This window comes from Manacus candei, unplaced genomic scaffold (genome assembly GCF_025592945.1).
Source record: "Manacus candei isolate 608988 ecotype Guabito, Panama unplaced genomic scaffold, ASM2559294v1 h1tg000023l, whole genome shotgun sequence".
Classification (NCBI taxonomy): Eukaryota; Metazoa; Chordata; class Aves; order Passeriformes; family Pipridae; genus Manacus; species Manacus candei.
In genome coordinates, this window is record NW_026138071.1 from 12,255,364 (window position 1) to 12,273,151 (window position 17,788).

The 17,788-nt window shown below is 39.1% G+C and overlaps 2 protein-coding genes across 3 annotated transcripts in view; one reads left to right on the forward strand and one right to left on the reverse strand.

Moving 5' to 3' along the window:
- The window catches only part of METTL8 (methyltransferase 8, methylcytidine), an 80,127-nt gene that overhangs the window by 49,233 nt on the left and 13,106 nt on the right, over positions 1–17,788 (reverse strand). The gene's annotated exons all lie outside the window — the stretch shown is intronic.
- LOC127471060 (plasma membrane ascorbate-dependent reductase CYBRD1) lies at positions 1,234–13,002 on the forward strand. Its single transcript, XM_051787503.1, has 4 exons — positions 1,234–1,721; positions 9,154–9,362; positions 11,637–11,791; positions 11,987–13,002. The coding sequence occupies exons 1-4, from the start codon at positions 1,535–1,537 to the stop codon at positions 12,285–12,287; spliced, it is 852 nt and encodes a 283-aa protein (XP_051643463.1). The 5' UTR covers positions 1,234–1,534; the 3' UTR covers positions 12,288–13,002.

Genomic DNA, 17,788 nt, shown 5'->3' on the forward strand with positions numbered 1-17,788 from the left:
TGTTATCAGTTCTAGTTCCCACTGCGACTAGAATGAGCAACCACTTAAATCCTGAGGGCAGGTCACACCTAATCCATGCAAATTAAAGCTAAACATCTGTAAACAACTGATGCCCAAGTGAAGCTTTTCTTTAAAATGTCAGAGCCCAGCATCTATTTTTAAGAGGTTAGAGAGAATAATGAAGAAATACATTTGCATCCTCTTCCAATCTGGCCTGGTCTTCATGTCTCTATGTAGATGTTTCCAGCACTTTCATAAGTATGGTGTTTGAATTGGCAGTATTCTACTGAAACTATTTTAAGTTCCATAAAACTGTTTCCTTTCATTTTTTTAGGCCTCAATTTGAGTGTGAGATACCAGACAGCTCAAAGACTAGTCAGAGTAAAAAAAAAAATATTCTTTTCTCTCAATCAGTATTTTGATACTATATGTATATTTTAAAAGTAAGCTAATCAAATACCAGAAAGTAGTGCTGAATATATGTTTGGGCATAGCCTCCTACTGATAGGAGAAACAGAAACATTGTTCACAGCACTCTAGAATGCCCAAATAAGGAACAATATAATCCTAGAGAAATCCTAGAGAATTAGATGAGGGATGTACTCAAACAAATAGGATGTAAACTAAGCTCTGCATACTCAAATAAGATAAAGAACAAACGTTACAGTTTTTGGTGGTGAAACACAATGCAATTCTGTTTTATTTCCTTCTCTTTTACTCTCTAACTTCCCTGCAATGGGTCCTTCCATACCTGTTGGAATTGTCTTAAGTTTCACGCACTCCCCTTCTTAGCTAGTGGACATTTGATATATTTACGCTATTCAACAGAACAATGTCCACATCCTCCTGCATACTTAGGCCAGATTCCATATATGAAACCGGTTAGTATCTGTTCTACATTTGCAGCACTCGAATCCAGTTGGAAGGGGACGATCATGATGGCAAGCCGTGCTCCAAGTACAGCCAAATCCATCAGTATCTTTAAGTGCGCTCCTCCAACTCTATATTTTCTGTATGCTCTGTCTGCCTCTTCGTCACAGCAGCGCTCCTGCTTTATCTGTAAGTCCTTATGGCTGTAGTGGCTTATCTTTATGGCAGGTCTCTAAATTCCCCAACGTCCACTACAGGCTCCCCTACAAAACCCCCGACTATCAGCTCCTTTACTCCGCTGCTGGTGGGAGCGCAGTGGGGCCGCCACCCTGGAAAGGGACAGGCTGACACAGAAAATTCTTTTCTAAGGCGCGGTTCTGAATCCGAGAGCACACTCACAGCTTGTGAAAACTTAAAAAAAAAAATGGCAATACGTTCCTCGTAAAAAGCAGCGCTGAGACGGCCGCGGGACGCCGGGAGGCCGGCGCGCAGGGCGGAGGGGCGCGGAAGGGCGCGGCGTGCCACCCTGCTCCCCTGCTCCCGACCCCGCGGCTCCGCGCCCCGTCTCGTCCCGTCCCATCCCGCCGGGCCCGACCCCGACCCCGCCCGGCCGCCGGCCCGCCCCTACTTCGCGGCGCTCGCTGCCGCACTCGAGGCGCGGAAGATGGAGGACTACGGGCGATTCTTGGCGCTGCTGGCCTCTGCGCTGCTGGTCGGCTTCGTGTCCGTCATCCTCTCCTTCGTCTGGGTCTTCCACTACCGCGAGGGGCTGAGCTGGGACGGCGGCGCGGGAGAGTTCAACTGGCACCCCGTCCTCGTCGTCACGGGCTTCGTCTTCATCCAGGGCATTGGTGCGTCGGGGGCCCGGGTCCGGGGCTGACGCGGAGAGGGCCGGGGCGGGCGGGCGCGGGGCTGCGGAGGAGCCGGCGCTGCCCGGGAGCGGGGCGGGGGGCGGCGGGCGGAGCCCCGGGCGGCCCGCGGGCGATAGCGGGTGACAGCGGGTGACAGCGGGAGCGCTGCGGCTGGTCCTTGGTGTAGGACGGAGCGGTTCAGGGAAGCGGCACTCCCCGGGAAGGGACAAAGAGTCCCTTGTAATAAGCCAAAACTGCTACGTATCGGTTTGGGCTTTCTTTTTCCTGTAGGACCTTGTTTACCCTGGCGTAGGATTGCTGTGTACTTTGAGTAATATTTGAGAGGTGTGTTTTCATAGGCAGTCTGGATTTATGCAGGTTGAGAATCTAAATGCCAGAAATGCTGCCCTAGGAAAGTTTCTCTTTTGGCTCTCTCCCATGTCCCGAGAGGAGAAAGGAAAGTTCAATACCACAGAAGCTTGATCCAGGAATGGGGTTTGTGCCAGAGAAAATGTAGCACCATTAGCACCATTAAAATGCAGTTCTTCAGCCCAGACTTAGCATAAGTTATTCTGTAAAATATATTTTTTAAATTAATTCTTAATTTTGTTGCCTAAATAACATGCAATTATTATGATGCAGTGTTGCTTTTTTGTTTTGTTTTGTTGTTTATAGGTATATGAACATTTGACTTCATAGAGTTCAGCCTTGTACTGACATTTAACTGTTTCCCATTACACTTAGAAAATGAACAGTATCATTTTTTCCATCCCACACAATTAGTGTGTTGGGTCTTCTGTGCAAGGGTTGTTCCTTGAGGCCAGCAGGAATACAGGAGTTGGAACTGTGTTTTGCTGTTGGCATAGTTGGGTAATTCCAATAAATCAACTAAATTAGACCCACTGTAGTTGTTAAACTGTCAATTTAGGAAAGAAATATACAGTGCTTTCTGTAAAGTTTGAAATGCAGATAATGAGAGAGCGCCACAGAAGTGCTTATCTACCCTGTGAATATATTCTAACCAGAGCTAAATATTGCAAAAAATAACATCACTACACTGTACCTTTAAAATCCTGAAATTTGGGAGTGTAAATTTATGCTAATGGCATTAAAAAGTAATGGGAAAATCTGACAGAGAGAACAGCATCCAACAGTAATGTTTTTATAAACTCAGTGACACAAATCTTGCTAGTTTCAGTATCTGGAGAACTAAGTGAAACATTAGTAACCGCCCCACAAAGGGCAAATAAATACTGCATAGAACAGTGGAAATGCTCCCACAATATTACCACTGAGTTTTGGGGGGAGAGGATAGGGAAGATTTCACTGTTTTTAAGGAAGGAAGAACCTCTGGCGACTTACAGTATAATTGTAAGCAGGAGTATTTCTTCTTTGTAATAGAATATAAACTCAAATTTTATCTAGACAAACTTGGAATTTAATTTTTAATAACCTTATTTACATTTGCTTCATTACTGAATGATATATTGCATTCATCCAGCCAGAAGAGTTGTCCAGCATTCATTTCAGTGGAACATGTTGTGTGCATCACGTGTGCTTGCTTGCTCTCCAGCAGGAGCCCAGCCAGTCAAGAGGTTGGAAGGTGCCGAAGGCTGTCTGGTTCCGGAGATGAAGGGAATGTTGTAATTTGAACGTACACTGTAAATTATTTTTTTTTCACTGGGAGTGGTGGTATTCTCAGTTTTGTGGCTTCAAGTTACAAAGTACTATTGAGCAATAAACAGTACTTCGAGCTTGTTCTACATAATATTGCTCAATAGGAAGTGTAATTTCAGGCTATAAATAAGCAATGAAATTCACCTGTTGACTTCACTAAGATCTATACTACTTACTGTGCTTAAGCTACTGGTTTTTTTATATAAGCATAGCATTTTTTAATAAAATAGGGAGAGATTTTCTGCAGCTTTCTCCTATGTATTTTCTATTTTTTTTTCCTCTGAAACTCAGTTTTTTCCCTGTGTCACAGAGAAAGGGTGTTGTCTCAAACCTTCTGTAGGTAAGGATAAATGTAAAGTAAATGGAGGTTTACAATAGTTAAAACTCCCCACCTATAGAAGGAATTCACTTAGATCATTATTTGCTGAGGAAATCCTGTTATATAACATGAAAAGCAAGTTAGAGACTGAAGGAGTATTGTAATAAATCAGATAAAATATCAACAGATAAGATACCACTGTGATTCTGATTCAAATTTGATTGACAAAAGTCTGCCACTGAATTCAAAGTAATTTGGATGAGACTGGGAAATCAGATACCTCTTTCAAAACACACAAGAAACACAAGTCTTTAAGTAGTTAAAAGTAGGAGTATCTAAAAAAATCTTGCTTAAATTTTTGTGGAGGATTTTAAATAATAACAAAACCAATTGTTTCTTGAGTTTATTAGTCTATACAAAGGATAGAAATATTGTATTGTCTGTAGGAGGTAGAAGAGATGACTATAATATAATGTGCACACTGGGAAGTAGATGTGCCCTAATAAAAGTGTTGTATATATCTTGTCAATCAAGTGGAAAAGCTGTAGGCATGGTAATATTAAGATTTAGTATTTGTGGATCAGCACCTATGGGTAAATGATACCTGACAAAACACTGTCAGTGCACAGTAATTGTCCACAAGATTTCATAGACTTAAAGTGAGAAAAACGCAGGCAATAAAACTGTGTACATATTAGTACAGCAGCATTTTTGAAAATAAGAAAAAAACATGATGAAAAGATGAGTTTTAAGAAGAGCTTGAAGAATAGTAGTGTGATAGAATGGGTTAAATAAGTAAATAAATTTATATGTGCAGTTGTTGAACAGTGACTGCAGACTCAGGACATGATCCAAAGGAATATTTGCATGATAGTTCATGTTTGGCCTGCGAATGATTAGTCCTCTCATAAGAATAATTAGGAAACCCATCAAGATATAATGTGGTGTAAATGGTTTTTGAGAATTTCCCATTACACACCTTATAAAAGAATATCTTTTTTTTCTACAAAGAGGTGACAATCTCTGTTGCAGACTGAGGAGCAGCGTGGTGGCTTTTGGGGTGTGGAAGATTGAATAAAGAGTGAGTCAGAACCAGAAAGGTGGGGGAGTCTGTCTCCCATCCTCAGATCAGTCTTCTACCGCTTATGAGTCACATGTATGCTCTATACAATAAAGTTGTAGGTTGACACTAAATCTTGGAAGGTGCTTGGATTAATATTCCTCATCATATATGATTTATAAATATCGTATAACTTGTATTTTAAATGGTCTTAATACATGAGGGTGTAGCTTAACATCATCAGTAGCTTAACATCAGCAGTATATTAATAAAGGAATACAACAAGAATGTTACTTAAGAGTGCTTACACAGAAAAGAGAAGGAAAAATCCAAGTCTACCACATCACCATGTGGTTTTATAGAGTCAAACTTCATCTGTGTGGATGAAATTACCTACATGGGTGAGACAGTCCAACAGCTCACTATGGCTGAAATATTTCTACTTTTTTCCTCTACTTCTCCCTTTCAACTTTCTCCTTGACTAAGACTTCATCTTCATACACATTTGTTTGTGCCAGCTCTGGCCACTGTCAGACAGCTGGCCCTTGCCAGACGCATAAACTGAATTAACTCAATTACCAGAAAATTAACACACACACACACACACACACACACACACACACACACACACACACACCCCTCAAGTACATTTTTTGCTCAAATAAAAAGCTGAATTGCCTGCATGAAGGGTCTCTGAACTGCTGCAGATGGGAGAAGGGAGATGGTGGACAATGTGCAAGAGCAAGGAGAAGGAGTGTAAATCTATTTTAAAGCAAGCATAGTCTTTCATCTTGAAATCACAGCTAAGGATAATGCTTGCTCTGAGCTATCTGACACACATGATTACTTTTGTTTCAAACATAACAAAACATTTGTTCAAAGGAAAGATAGTTAAATGCTGGAGCTCCTAACATCCAATAGGCCGCAGAACTCTCAAGAACTGGAAGGGCAAATGACTGGTGACCTGTGAGGGTCTCATCAGAGGCAACTTGTGAAGAGGCCGCTCTCTTGATGAGCTTAGTTTAAGTCCCTTTGAAATCATAAATGAGCACTTCTTGGTTCTGGCGTTAAAGTGGTTTCCAAAGAATCTATTGGGCATTCAGAACTTTCCAAAGGTAAGCAACAGGATCAGCCAAGAAGGCAGAAGAGGAAACAGGCAGAGTGAAGAGGACCATTCCTTTCTGACAGCTTTGAGGTGCTGTGCAATGCAGCCCCAGTGCACTCACAGAGCCATTCTGTGTGCCTGCTAAGGTGGAAGGCATCTCATGAGTAATCTGTGACACTTCCTACAGCACGTGAAGCACATGCCAGAAATAACTAGAAAGCCAACTCTAGAATTCTGCTGTGTATGTTTGTCAAAGAAAGGTGTCCCACGCCACATAAAGATGTTGCAAGATCACTCTGGCCTGTGTGATGTGTTGTAAAATCATAGCTCAAAACAGGAGTGAGATCTGAGTGAAAAAGTTCAGTTTAGGATGCCTAGACTATCAAATGACTTAACAGTACTAGAGATGCTGTACCTAGAGAAAGTTATTCACAGGGCTGCTTTACTATGTACCCACTAAAAATTCTGTAACTGTGTATGTGCTTTTAACCAAGGCTTTAATTTTGAGATGAATTTATACATCACGTCTGAGTAAGTTTTAAGAGCTTGTACTATTGAAAGACAAATCTTCCTTTTCTCCCCTCTGTTCCCCAGATTGTCTTGTTTCCTCTGGCAGGTCAAAAAAGCACTAGTTATGAGAAAGGCAGGGAAAAGCACACAGAAGAGGTGATGGGGAAATAGACTGTGTCTTTTCACACTGATAAACAGTCAGATCTGCTGAAGTTGCAATGTGTAGCTTCATACATAGCCCTCACAGAAAGAGGATTAAAACAAATTGTACTACTTTGCATATGTCCTGGGCTGTGGCATGTAACATACTAATGCATGGTATTGTTAACAAGTGTCCTGACCATTAGTCTGTATTCCATGGTTTTCTGTCATATCGTTTATGGGAAACAGCCCAGAAAATTCAAGGCTCGGATGGAGATCTGAGACTATGTGGACAAGGGACTGGTGAATTTGATAGTGATTTTTGAAGTTAAATCAACTAGATGAAACCAGAAAAATATTATAGAAACATTTTAGCCTGGACTTGACTGTCTGAGATCAAAGACTGAAAACCTATGCTCATGAAGTTTTCTTTAAGACATACAGAGTCCATTACTCTGCTGCACTTTGAATAAATGATTGACAATACTGTGGGCCATATGGTAAGGAGGATTTACCGGGAATATCCTCATGGGATGTTGAGGCTTGTTTGGGGCCCTTTGACATACCTGCTTTACAAAATTAGAAATCATTATCATCAGCACTAAGCTGATTTAATAATAGTCTAATGCAGGATATTATTGGCAGCTGGCTGAACTGAGCCAGCAGTGTGCCCAGGTGGCCGAGGCAGCCAACAGAATCCTGGCCCATATCAGAAATACTGCGACCAGCAGGACCAGGGCAGTGATTTTCTCCCTGTGCTGGGCACTGGTGAGGCTGCACCTTGAGTGCTGTGTTCAGTTCTGGGCCCCTCAATTCAAGACAGACATTGAGGTGCTGGAACTAGTCCAGAGATGGGCAGCAGAGCTTGGTAAAGGGTCTGGAGCACAAGTCTGATGAGCAGCTGAGGGAGCTGGGGTCATTTAGCCTGGAGAAAAGGAGGCTCAGGGAGGACATTATAATTCTCTACAACTACTTGAAAGGAGATAGTAGCTAGTGGGGATTGATCTTATCTCCCAAGTAACAAGAGAAAATGGCCAGTTGCACCAGTGCCATTCACTTGGAAGAATTTCTTCACTGGCGGGTGGTCAGGTATTGAACAGAGTGCCCAGCGAAGTGGTGGAATCACTGTCCCTGGAAGTGTTCAAAAAACGTCTACATGTGGTGCTCAGGGATATGGTTTAGTGTGAACATGGCAGTGATAGGTTAGTGGTTGAACTCAATGGTCTGAGAGGTCTTTTCCAACCTTAATGATTCTATGATTCTAACATTACCATTTAACTTTTGGGAAACTGTTGGATGTGATTGTAAGCTTGGTGTGCTGAGTCATACTTACATAAGACAGTAAAACCTTCCTAAAAACAAGATCTCTCTCTTCCTGATTTTGTAGGAATTACTACTGTTGCTTTTTAAAGTAGAAAGCTGAGAACTGCCTAAGTGCTGAATATATTTAAATATTTTAAGGGACACTTTCATTCCACTATTATGTTTTCACACAGTATGTAAAAGCATACATTGATTTAAAATCTGATCATAGTCTGGAAATTTGACTCATGAATAGTGTTTTCTTTGAGAATTATTTAGTGCAGTACTGTATTTACTGGCATGCATCCAAGTAAAAAAAAAGTGTAAACAGAACTTTGAAATGAATTAATCATTTATTATTATTATTATTCACTACATACAGAAGGAATATTCTGTTTATAATCTATGCTTTTTGCCTAAAAAGCTAGGGTTATGGAGAAGTCATGAGTAATCAGTAAGGCACATGAGAATCACTTAAGAAAACTCCTAATTTTTGCATTTATAAGGTAATACTTTTCTATTTCTATGTTTGGAACAGGAAGTTTTTAAAAACCTGAATACATTATTATTCTTTTGTTTTAGTATATCTAATTATATGTACAGATTTCTGTGTAATTCCACAAGCAGAAACCTTAAATGAGGATGTGATGAATCACTGAATGGGGCTTTTTGCTCAGCCAAGACATTATGGATGTGGACATTAGCTTTTATTGGTCAAGTTATCACTTGTCTCATACATATTTGACCCCTCTTATCTAAATATACTTATGTGCTGTCACACATCCAGAATTACTACCTAGTTTGTAATAAATATTGTAATAAATATTTCCATAATTAGAAAATAGCATTATCCAAAGTTGGCAAAGAGAATAAATATTAGAAAATAATCTGACACACATTCTCAACAAGTGAGATATTCTAAATAGAAGAATCAGGCTCTATTCCTCCAATCTGACTAGTAGGAGAACAGTCCAAATCCTATGCAGAATCCCTGTTAAATCAATTTAATGACTAAGGAAACGATGACACCAAGTTGTTAACTGGTTTGGTTTTTGTTTTGTTTTGTTTTTGAAACATGCTTAAATTTGGGTTTTTTTAATTAGGAAAAAGTCTCCCTAAAAGCTATATTTAAGCCTCAGTTGTATATTCGGAATATGCTATGCTATGTGTATGAGAAAAAGCCTTTTAATAGACTTTTATAGAGGACTAAAGGTTGGATTTTTCTGTAATTAACAGTGGAACTATGTGAATTATGCATAATTTTTAACATCTGAGAGAAGTTATAAGGCATAAAATCTTGTTTCTGTTCGTTCTTCAGCTATTATTGTGTACAGATTGCCCTGGACCTGGAAGTGCAGCAAACTCCTAATGAAGTTCATCCACGCTGGATTAAATACCATAGCTATGATTCTTGCCATCGTTGCTATGGTCGCCGCGTTCGAATACCACAATGCCCAGAACATTCCTAACATGTACAGTCTGCACAGCTGGATCGGGCTGACTGCTCTTATATGTTATTCTCTCCAGGTCAGAATCTAACTGTATTTATCAATGGGTTGTAACTTTGAGGAATGTTTCGAGTAATTTAGGCACAATAGGGTCTCACTAGCACACTGTAACTACTGGGATAGCCATTTTACACTGTGATTTGGCAAATTAGCATGGAAATGTGCAAATACTGGATCCTTGAGTTTGAAGAAAAATGCATCTTAAAGCATATTTTGTTTATTTGCTGGGATAGTGACCATTTATTTACTGTACAGTTACACAGTAGTGTGTTTCTAAGCTCTGTTAACTCCTGAAGTTAAAGTTATTTGGTTTGTGGGAAGCACATTTAAATACAGTGAGAGCTTTTATTAAGGATGTCTCAAATGAAGTAACTGCTTTTCTTTTTTTTTCAGCTGTCATAATTTTAAGTAGTCACTTTCTGGCCTTGTTCTGTTTATCAGCAGAACAAGTGCTGCAGGAAGCAGTAGAGATCTAAGGATCTGACATCTGAATGAGCTACTACTGGCTAAGCAGTTTTCCTGAATCAGCAAAACTTTGACAGATGTTTGTGGGCACGCTTTTAACTGCTCCCATTGGCAGAGAATTACTGTTATCATAATGTAAAATGAGCTAACTTAACATGTTTTGCATTTGGCATAGAAGAGGACCAGGCATGCCCTGACATTTACAGTACACATACAGATGTGATGTTTCTGCATATACATTCTGAACTCCCTATATTGTGTTATTACACTATGGAAATTTATTTTGTTCTTTCAATTTTTTTTTTTTGCCAAAACACTAAAAAGAAAAAAGACTTCATTATCTGTGATCAAGGACAGAAAATCCTCAGCTGAGAGGTTTGGGTTCTGGACTTTTATCCTTCACTGCTCAGGCTAGGAGCTACAGGAAATAGTGTTGAAATAGTGTTTTTAACACTTAGAAAAATAGAAAGCATATTGCAGCATTGTTGAGTATATTCTCTATAGGTGAAAAAGTTAATGGAATGAGTATAAATAAGAAGGAACAATGTTATAAAAATCTTTGTCCTAATAATGCAGCTGTTTCAGGGAAATGGCATGTCAGTCTTATGCTCACATACTCTGCCTCCAGGAACAATAGTGTAAATGTATTTATGTCAAATGTATGTTAATACAGTATAGCACACAGACATAAATTTAAGAATAGGGCAGAAATTTAAAATGTAGACTGTATCTTGGAAAGCAATGTCTTTGGAACGAAGTACTCAAAAATTACATGAATCTCAAAATGACTTCTCACCAAGCTGTGACAATAAGAAAAATATGGCATTAGCAAAACTGATATGAAATACTATGGAATAATTTTTTTTAAATATAAAAAGAATGACCAGGAAAAAAAAGTAATTTGAGAGTTGGAAAAACTTATCTTCCGGTGCAAGATTTAAAAAGCTCTAACTGTTTAGCAAATCTAAGGAAGATTAAGAGATGACTTGATTACAGTGTATTAAAAAGCTTCCCAGGGAGAAAGTATCGGGCTCCTTAATCTGTCATGGAAAGACAAAACAAGGACTAAGACAGGAAGTTAAAGCAAGATGAAATACAAATTCATGCACTATTTCTAATTTAGTAGCAGGGCTGAGTAATGGTAGAACAAACTAAAGAAGGGATGCAACTTTAGTATGTCTGGGCAAGCCTGTGACTGCAACCATGTGACACGATGGATTATTTTCCATCATGAAAATAGTGCTAATGGGAGAACTAATCTCTCAATAACTTGACACCACCCATACATATCTTCTCTGTAAATGCCATCTGATTGATACATTGAGAGACCATTCCCCTTCTGAAGATATGTACTTTAATTTAACTAAAACTCTAAAAAAGTAAAATTATTTAATCCACTCAAATCAGAAGGTTAGACTGCCTTCTGAACTTCATTTATGTGTAAATCTGTAACAGGAGCAGAGAACAGGACTTGAAGAGACTGTAAAAAAGTAGCTACTCACACCTTTAATATATTACTGTATTAGTGACACTGAAAACTTGTGTTTTCAGTACTTAGTTAGGTTGCAGTTTTAGCATTACCTATAAGTTTGGACACTGGTATTAAGCAGGATTATTTTTAAAATATTTGATGTCTGCTTCCTAAGTGCTAATCCAGAATTTTCTTTGGTTTTGAAGGGAAACACATTCAAAAATAGAAATGCCGATTATTTTCAAATTTTTACCTGAAGACATCTGAGAATGGAATTTTTACGATTATTTTTATTCTGCTTGAGAAGTGCAGCTTGTTTTCTATATAACTTTAACTATAAATCTGTTTTGTGTTTAGCTCTTCTTCGGTTTTGCTGTCTTTCTGCTCCCTTTTGCTCCAGTTTATCTCCGAGCACTTCTCATGCCAATACACGTTTATTCGGGTCTTACCATCTTTGCAACAGTGATTGCAACCGCTCTCATGGGAATCACAGAAAAGCTTTTATTTTCATTGTAAGTATTTTTCCACTTGTTTTTGAAGTTATTAATTGGAAACTATACTTCTGTTTGTGCAGAATAATAAGCATCTAGTATTGGGACATTGTTTTGTTTTAAAAAGACTACCCAGCAGGAGACTACTGGTTTTAGACTGGGATTGTCTTTAAAACAATCTGTTCTGACTTTTCCTTTCTCTTTCCTCTTTCAAAGGAGAGATCCTGCATACAGTTCATCCCCACCAGAAGCAACTTTTGTCAACTGTCTTGGTCTTTTGCTTGTCATATTTGGTTTACTTATTTTGTGGATGGCAAGCAGGCCCCATTGGAAGCGCCCCCTAGAAGAGAGCACTAAAGTCCTGCGGCCCATTGGAGGGACTGCTGAAGGCACAGAGGTGGAATCCACAATGACAAGTAGCAGTAATGCAGATAAATCTGATATGAGGATCAATACTGAAGCAGCCAGAAAACAAAACCTCAAATTTGATGAATCAGGCCAAAGATCAACTATGTAAAGAAAATACAGAGAATAAAAGTACTATTATACTGCCAAAATCTGCCTGTCCCCCTGGTGGGGTTCTTTCTAATAGTTATATTGATATAAAAATAGGTTGGGGGGTTATTTTCATTATGGCTTGCTCAAAGAGACTCAAGTTTTCTGCATATGAGTTTAAATTCCAGTAAGTCCCAAACATATTATACTGGTTCCTGCTCAGTTCTCATTTAAAAAACGAGAGCATGAATGACATGAATGACATGAATGACATGAGATAATTAAAAAATGTTTTCTATATAATTTCCTAATTTTATGCTTATATCACTTATAGCCATGAAAAATTAACAAGATTGAGACTAAATTTTGCTCTGATTTTGCAGGTTATGACTCAGTCATGCAGTATACTAGACAGAAGAATTTAGTTGTTCACACATAAACTTTCTGGTAACGTTCCATTTTTTAGAGCTGTGATTTCTCTAGCTGATTAACCCCCTCACCAGCTGCTGAGATCTATGGGATTTGAGGTCATTCAGCACTTTGAAGAGTTGCTCCATAAAAATTACTCCAATTTTAGTCTAAAATTTTTAATTCAAAACAGGAAATTAAAAGTTTGCTTGATAACTTCATAAAATGTTATGTTTCCTTTACAAACTTGTGGTTATTTTTTTTCTAAATCAGAATGTATCTGTTGACTTTTTAACAAACTCTACCAAATATATTGTATACAGACAACATTTGGCTTCGGATTATGTGCAATCATTACTGAAATCTAAGGAAACGCAGAATGGAAATCCAAATGCAGAATTTGTCTTATTTGAAAAGCTATAGAAACACACTTAGAAAAAGATATATCACTTGAACCAAGTCTTCCTTTTATCCCAGAAGGCAGCATTTTACTATCTTTATTTGATTGCACAGTTCTGTTGATTTATGGCACTAGACTAGGAATTAGGTTAGCAACCAGAAAAGACTACTATCAGTCTCTCAGAAAAAAAGGAGCCTGAAGTAAGAAATGCCTTCTGGAAGAAACAGCTGAGCTTTGCTGATTTGATTGAAGTGTTACCTATTAACTGAAAGCCAATTTGGGTATCTCCACACTGATACAATCATTATTGTCACAGACATGAAGACATACTTTATAAGCAAACTATCTAAACTCTATGACTTTTTAATTTGAAATTAGAGTGTTAAATAATGCAGTTTGAGTCTCTACTGGCACTTTACTCTTATAGCTCTTTCTAATAATTGAAATATTTATGTATTATGCTCATTCATTAATTTCACAGATATAAACCATATTTATATTTTTACTACTATAGAAGAATAAGTATAGTAGATTATTTTGATTGCATGTCAAAAATTATGAGCCTTTCTATTATAATCTCTTGTAAAAGCTGCAGAGCCCACTACAAGGCCTAATTTGCCATTGTTCATGTTGGAATAAAGACAGTTTCAGACAGCATGTAATTTCCTAATTTTTTAAACACTACATAAATTTTTATCTACTTCAGCTTTTAAAAATGTTTAAACCCATTAAACTTTAACAAATATGCCATTTTTGTAATTCAGTGTTGTGTTAGGAGGACCTCCCCATCGGGAAGTTGAACCAGGTCTCCCACGTGCCAGGCAGGGATACTCACTCACCACTGTACTAACAAGGACAGACACCACCATGTGCTGGTTCCACCAGGGCTGTGCTGTGGGGCCACCACGTGCTGGCCACCAGGCTGTGCTGTGCCCACGCGGCCACCAAGCCATGGGGGTCCTCAGACCGGCGGGAGGGCGGGCAGGGCAGCCCTGTATGGAGCATCGCAGGAGAGCAGTGCCAGGGAAGATCTGTGGTAACACAGTGGGGGGATGATAGTGGGTTCTTCTGGGGGTTGGGGGGTTTTGGCTGGGCTGGGGCCATGGGAGATACCCGAGCCCCGGGTGGGTGCGGGGGCCGGAATGGTTTGGTTTTGGCTCACCTGCGGCTACTGCCCAGGTTCGGTTTGTTTGGGATTTATTTATTTATTGTGTCCTGAAAGGGTGGTCAGGACAAAGGGATGTTCCTGGGAATTTCCCTGCGTTTGGCTATAGATGGGTGGCAGAAAAGTAGGGAGTGAATGGCTTGCCCTAACCATTTTGAGTGGGAAAGAAGCCTGTGTACCCCTATGCAGTTGCAAGCTGTGCTGGTGATGGTACATGCCTTCGGTAGGGTCTCCCATGCCAGACAGGTCCAAACACTAACAGGCCTTAGTGGCCCGGACCAGCCTCACCCCCAGATGCCTGCCCATAAATCCAAGGGCTCTAATTAAGCTCAGTCTGGGTGTTTTGGGGCTTGCCTGTGCCCCTTGGACCTGACTTCCTGGCCTGATTTCTGCCTGACCCCATCACCAAGGACCTGCCCCGTAAGCACAGGACTCTAACCCTCAGTAGGTTGGGTTATGACCTGTGGATTGACTTTCCAGCATGACTGTCGACCTGCCTCAGCAGTTGAACCTGGTTGCCATTTCCATGCCTGCCCCGCTCCCAGCCAGCCCCCATTGCTCCCTGACATATTCAGCCTGGACTCAGAAATGGAGTACTTGCTGTAGACATGCTGTGGCTTCTCCATTTATAACTATTTCTTCTATTCATATTGTTTTATGGAAATACTGTGCTTAAAAAGCTTCAAAATTACATTTTAGTTATAATCTACAAATAACAGATGAGGTGCACGAAGTGAACTAAGATGTTTGCTGGACAGTTAGTCCATAAAGCAATTTTTTTCCTGCATTTATAATGATGCAAAACAATACCATCACTTCACAGGTCTCCATACCTAATAAGAGCAGCATCTGCAAATATACATTTCCATGTTGAAAAGTATGCTTAAAATCTGTAGCAATGTAAATGAGAGATAAATCTTGTCCTCACTTTATTGCATACTGTAAGAAGTTGCAAGGGCCTTGCAAACAGAACCTCAGCAGCTTTCAAAATGTACGGATAACTATACAGCTGGTGACTGGAAATAACAACTGCAGCCCTGCAAAGAAGGCACTGTTATACATGGATTTGGATGAACTCTTCTCCAAGCAGTGGGACCCTGGCAATGGCACTGCAAAAGCCTGGGAAGAATTTGCCTATCCATGAGACTGTAAGTGTATAACCATAAGCACTATTTGAGTTTGCATACAGACCTAAGCACTGCTATCCTATCCTCAAATAAATGACATAAAATTCACAGGCAGTACAGGGAGTCAGCCACTGACACATCAACAGCTGTTCAAATCCCCCACAGTAGTGTTACTCCACTTCGAAGAAAAGTATCTTTAAGTAAGAATTGCTCCCAGTGATTTAGTTGACTTCAGAGACAGCAGAGTTCACTGTTATTCCAGTCTCTGACTGTACCTGTACTGCATTTGTACCTGCTTTTAATAAGAAGTCAAATATTCTGGCACACAATCACATAGAGTGTGGCTTTTGATTTCTTCCTTTGCAAGCCTACTCCAGTCTTGTGTACTCTGAACCTCTTTCTGATTTTCAGTTGCTACTCAGGTACTAACTATAGGAAGCTCTATCAAGGAATCTACACACGGTTTGAGATCTCCACAGAGACCCCCAGGTCTTCTTACTAAGTGAAGAGGTGACTACAATCCTGTGAGAGTTCAGACATATTTTTTCCCATTTCTTTCACATTATTTTGTACTTACTAACATTATGCTTTCCAAGCTACTCAGTGACATGTGCTCCATTCACTAATTAACATTTCCTTCTTATTCCAAAACTCCTTTCTCCATTTCTTCTAAGGACATTTTATTCCTATATTTGTATTCCCTGAATCTCTGCTCTAGCAAATGAAATCTTTGTATCTCTGGGTATGTTTTCTCTGGTTTATAACCCTAGTAACTAATCTCTCATTTTTGGGAGGGTAACTCAGTTTAGTATGAGGAAGACAATTTCTCCTAAAAGGAGAATTTCTCCTTAAAGGACTAATTCACTCTGAAGTGAAATCAGCTCTTGTGGAATGTAATAACTGGATAAAAAGACATTATGTACATCAGTCCAATATGTACAAATTAAAATTATATTACAAACCACATGTATAGTTTTATTATGTTATCGACATGTTTATATGATAGTTATTTGTATTACACTTAGTCTTCCTTTGCCTATCTCTAAACATTTAAAACATCCCTGATCAAATTACTAATAGTATTATTTAACATTTAGAACTGTAATAATAAAAAATATTTTGGGGGTTTGCTCTAACATTTTGAATTTTCAATTAAAAATATTTTTGTTGCTTTAGAGTCAGTCTGTATGTAAAAGATAGAAAATCCATCCCACCAGCTGCATCCAACAATTTTTAGTTACTTTATAATTTAAGGTCTGACTCATTTTGAGAGAAGACAGCTTGTGTAGCCTCTATGTAAAACACTAGGAGAAGCAGAAACTTCAGTCTGTTCTCTTTATAAATTTGTTTATTCAGAAAGAAGCTTTGAAATAAAAGGCTTTGAAAGGCTGGCAGGCTTGCCGAACAATGAGTTGTTATATTTTGAAGGCATATTATCTTTAAAAATACAAGAAAACCTGAAGTGTTTCTAATGAGAGAACTCGTATTTTTGAAAGAAAATAAATGGAAGAGTTTGAGAGGATATTTTTGTTGTGTTTTTTTTTTCTTCCTCCTGGGGCCGCCTGTTGCTCTTATGGGGAAGTTTCCTGCTGATTTGACTTTCTATTCTGCTGTGAGACTGATGCCAAGATTTACATGATTGCTGTGGATAGAAACTGGATTTAGCATAAGGAAGATAACTGCTTTTCCCCTAGGGAGAGACAGAAAAGGGAAAGACAGAGTGGGGCACATAGACAATATTATTTGAAGCTGTATTCTTGGTCAATTACTTTATTCAGCCTCTATTTTAGGTTATGCTGCAACTAATAAAAAGCAAGAAAGCTACTGGTCTCAAGCCAGGAACAAGATAAAGACGGAAACTCTTTGTAGTTTAATGCAAATGTCCAACTATAATGGAAGCAATGTACTGGTTTTATATAGAACTGTCATAGCACATCTTGTAACATAAACGTAATTAACAAAAACTCTCATCAGAATTTGCTGGGTGGTGATTTGCCTGATATGCGGAGTCCTTCAGCAGAGAGAAAAGAGTGAGTGTAGAACTGTGCATCATTACAGTTATTTTAGCAATTCATTGTCTGTACAGTCTTTTGCACAGTCTTTAATTTTGAATTACATGTTCTGAACATTTAAACAGGGGTTAAGAGTTTTGTTGATAAAGCAGGTTTGTGCAACCTGAAATCATTTCCAGCCAGTTGGCAGACTGTTATCTTCTGTCAACCTACAGTACCTATGGAAAATGCAATCTTTTGAGATACTGAGAAAAGTTTGCATCACAATGCAGGAAACTTCACAAGCAAAGCAAAACTCCACAGTAAGCACACAAGAAATAGTGTGGGTAGAAGGCAGTTTGAGGGAGTTTGGCACTGAGAGGGTATAGGTTTTCAAATGTAATTATTAACAGATCATTTAACCAAATTTTA

Bases quoted from the DNA above. Each gene is read 5' to 3' on its own strand.
- LOC127471060 (XM_051787503.1), top strand. From the start codon at position 1,535: ATGGAGGACTACGGGCGATTCTTGGCGCTGCTGGCCTCTGCGCTGCTG. The intron at 9,363-11,636 runs GTCAGAATCTAA...TTTTGTGTTTAG, and splicing joins TTATATGTTATTCTCTCCAG to CTCTTCTTCGGTTTTGCTGT. The intron at 11,792-11,986 runs GTAAGTATTTTT...CCTCTTTCAAAG, and splicing joins GAAAAGCTTTTATTTTCATT to GAGAGATCCTGCATACAGTT.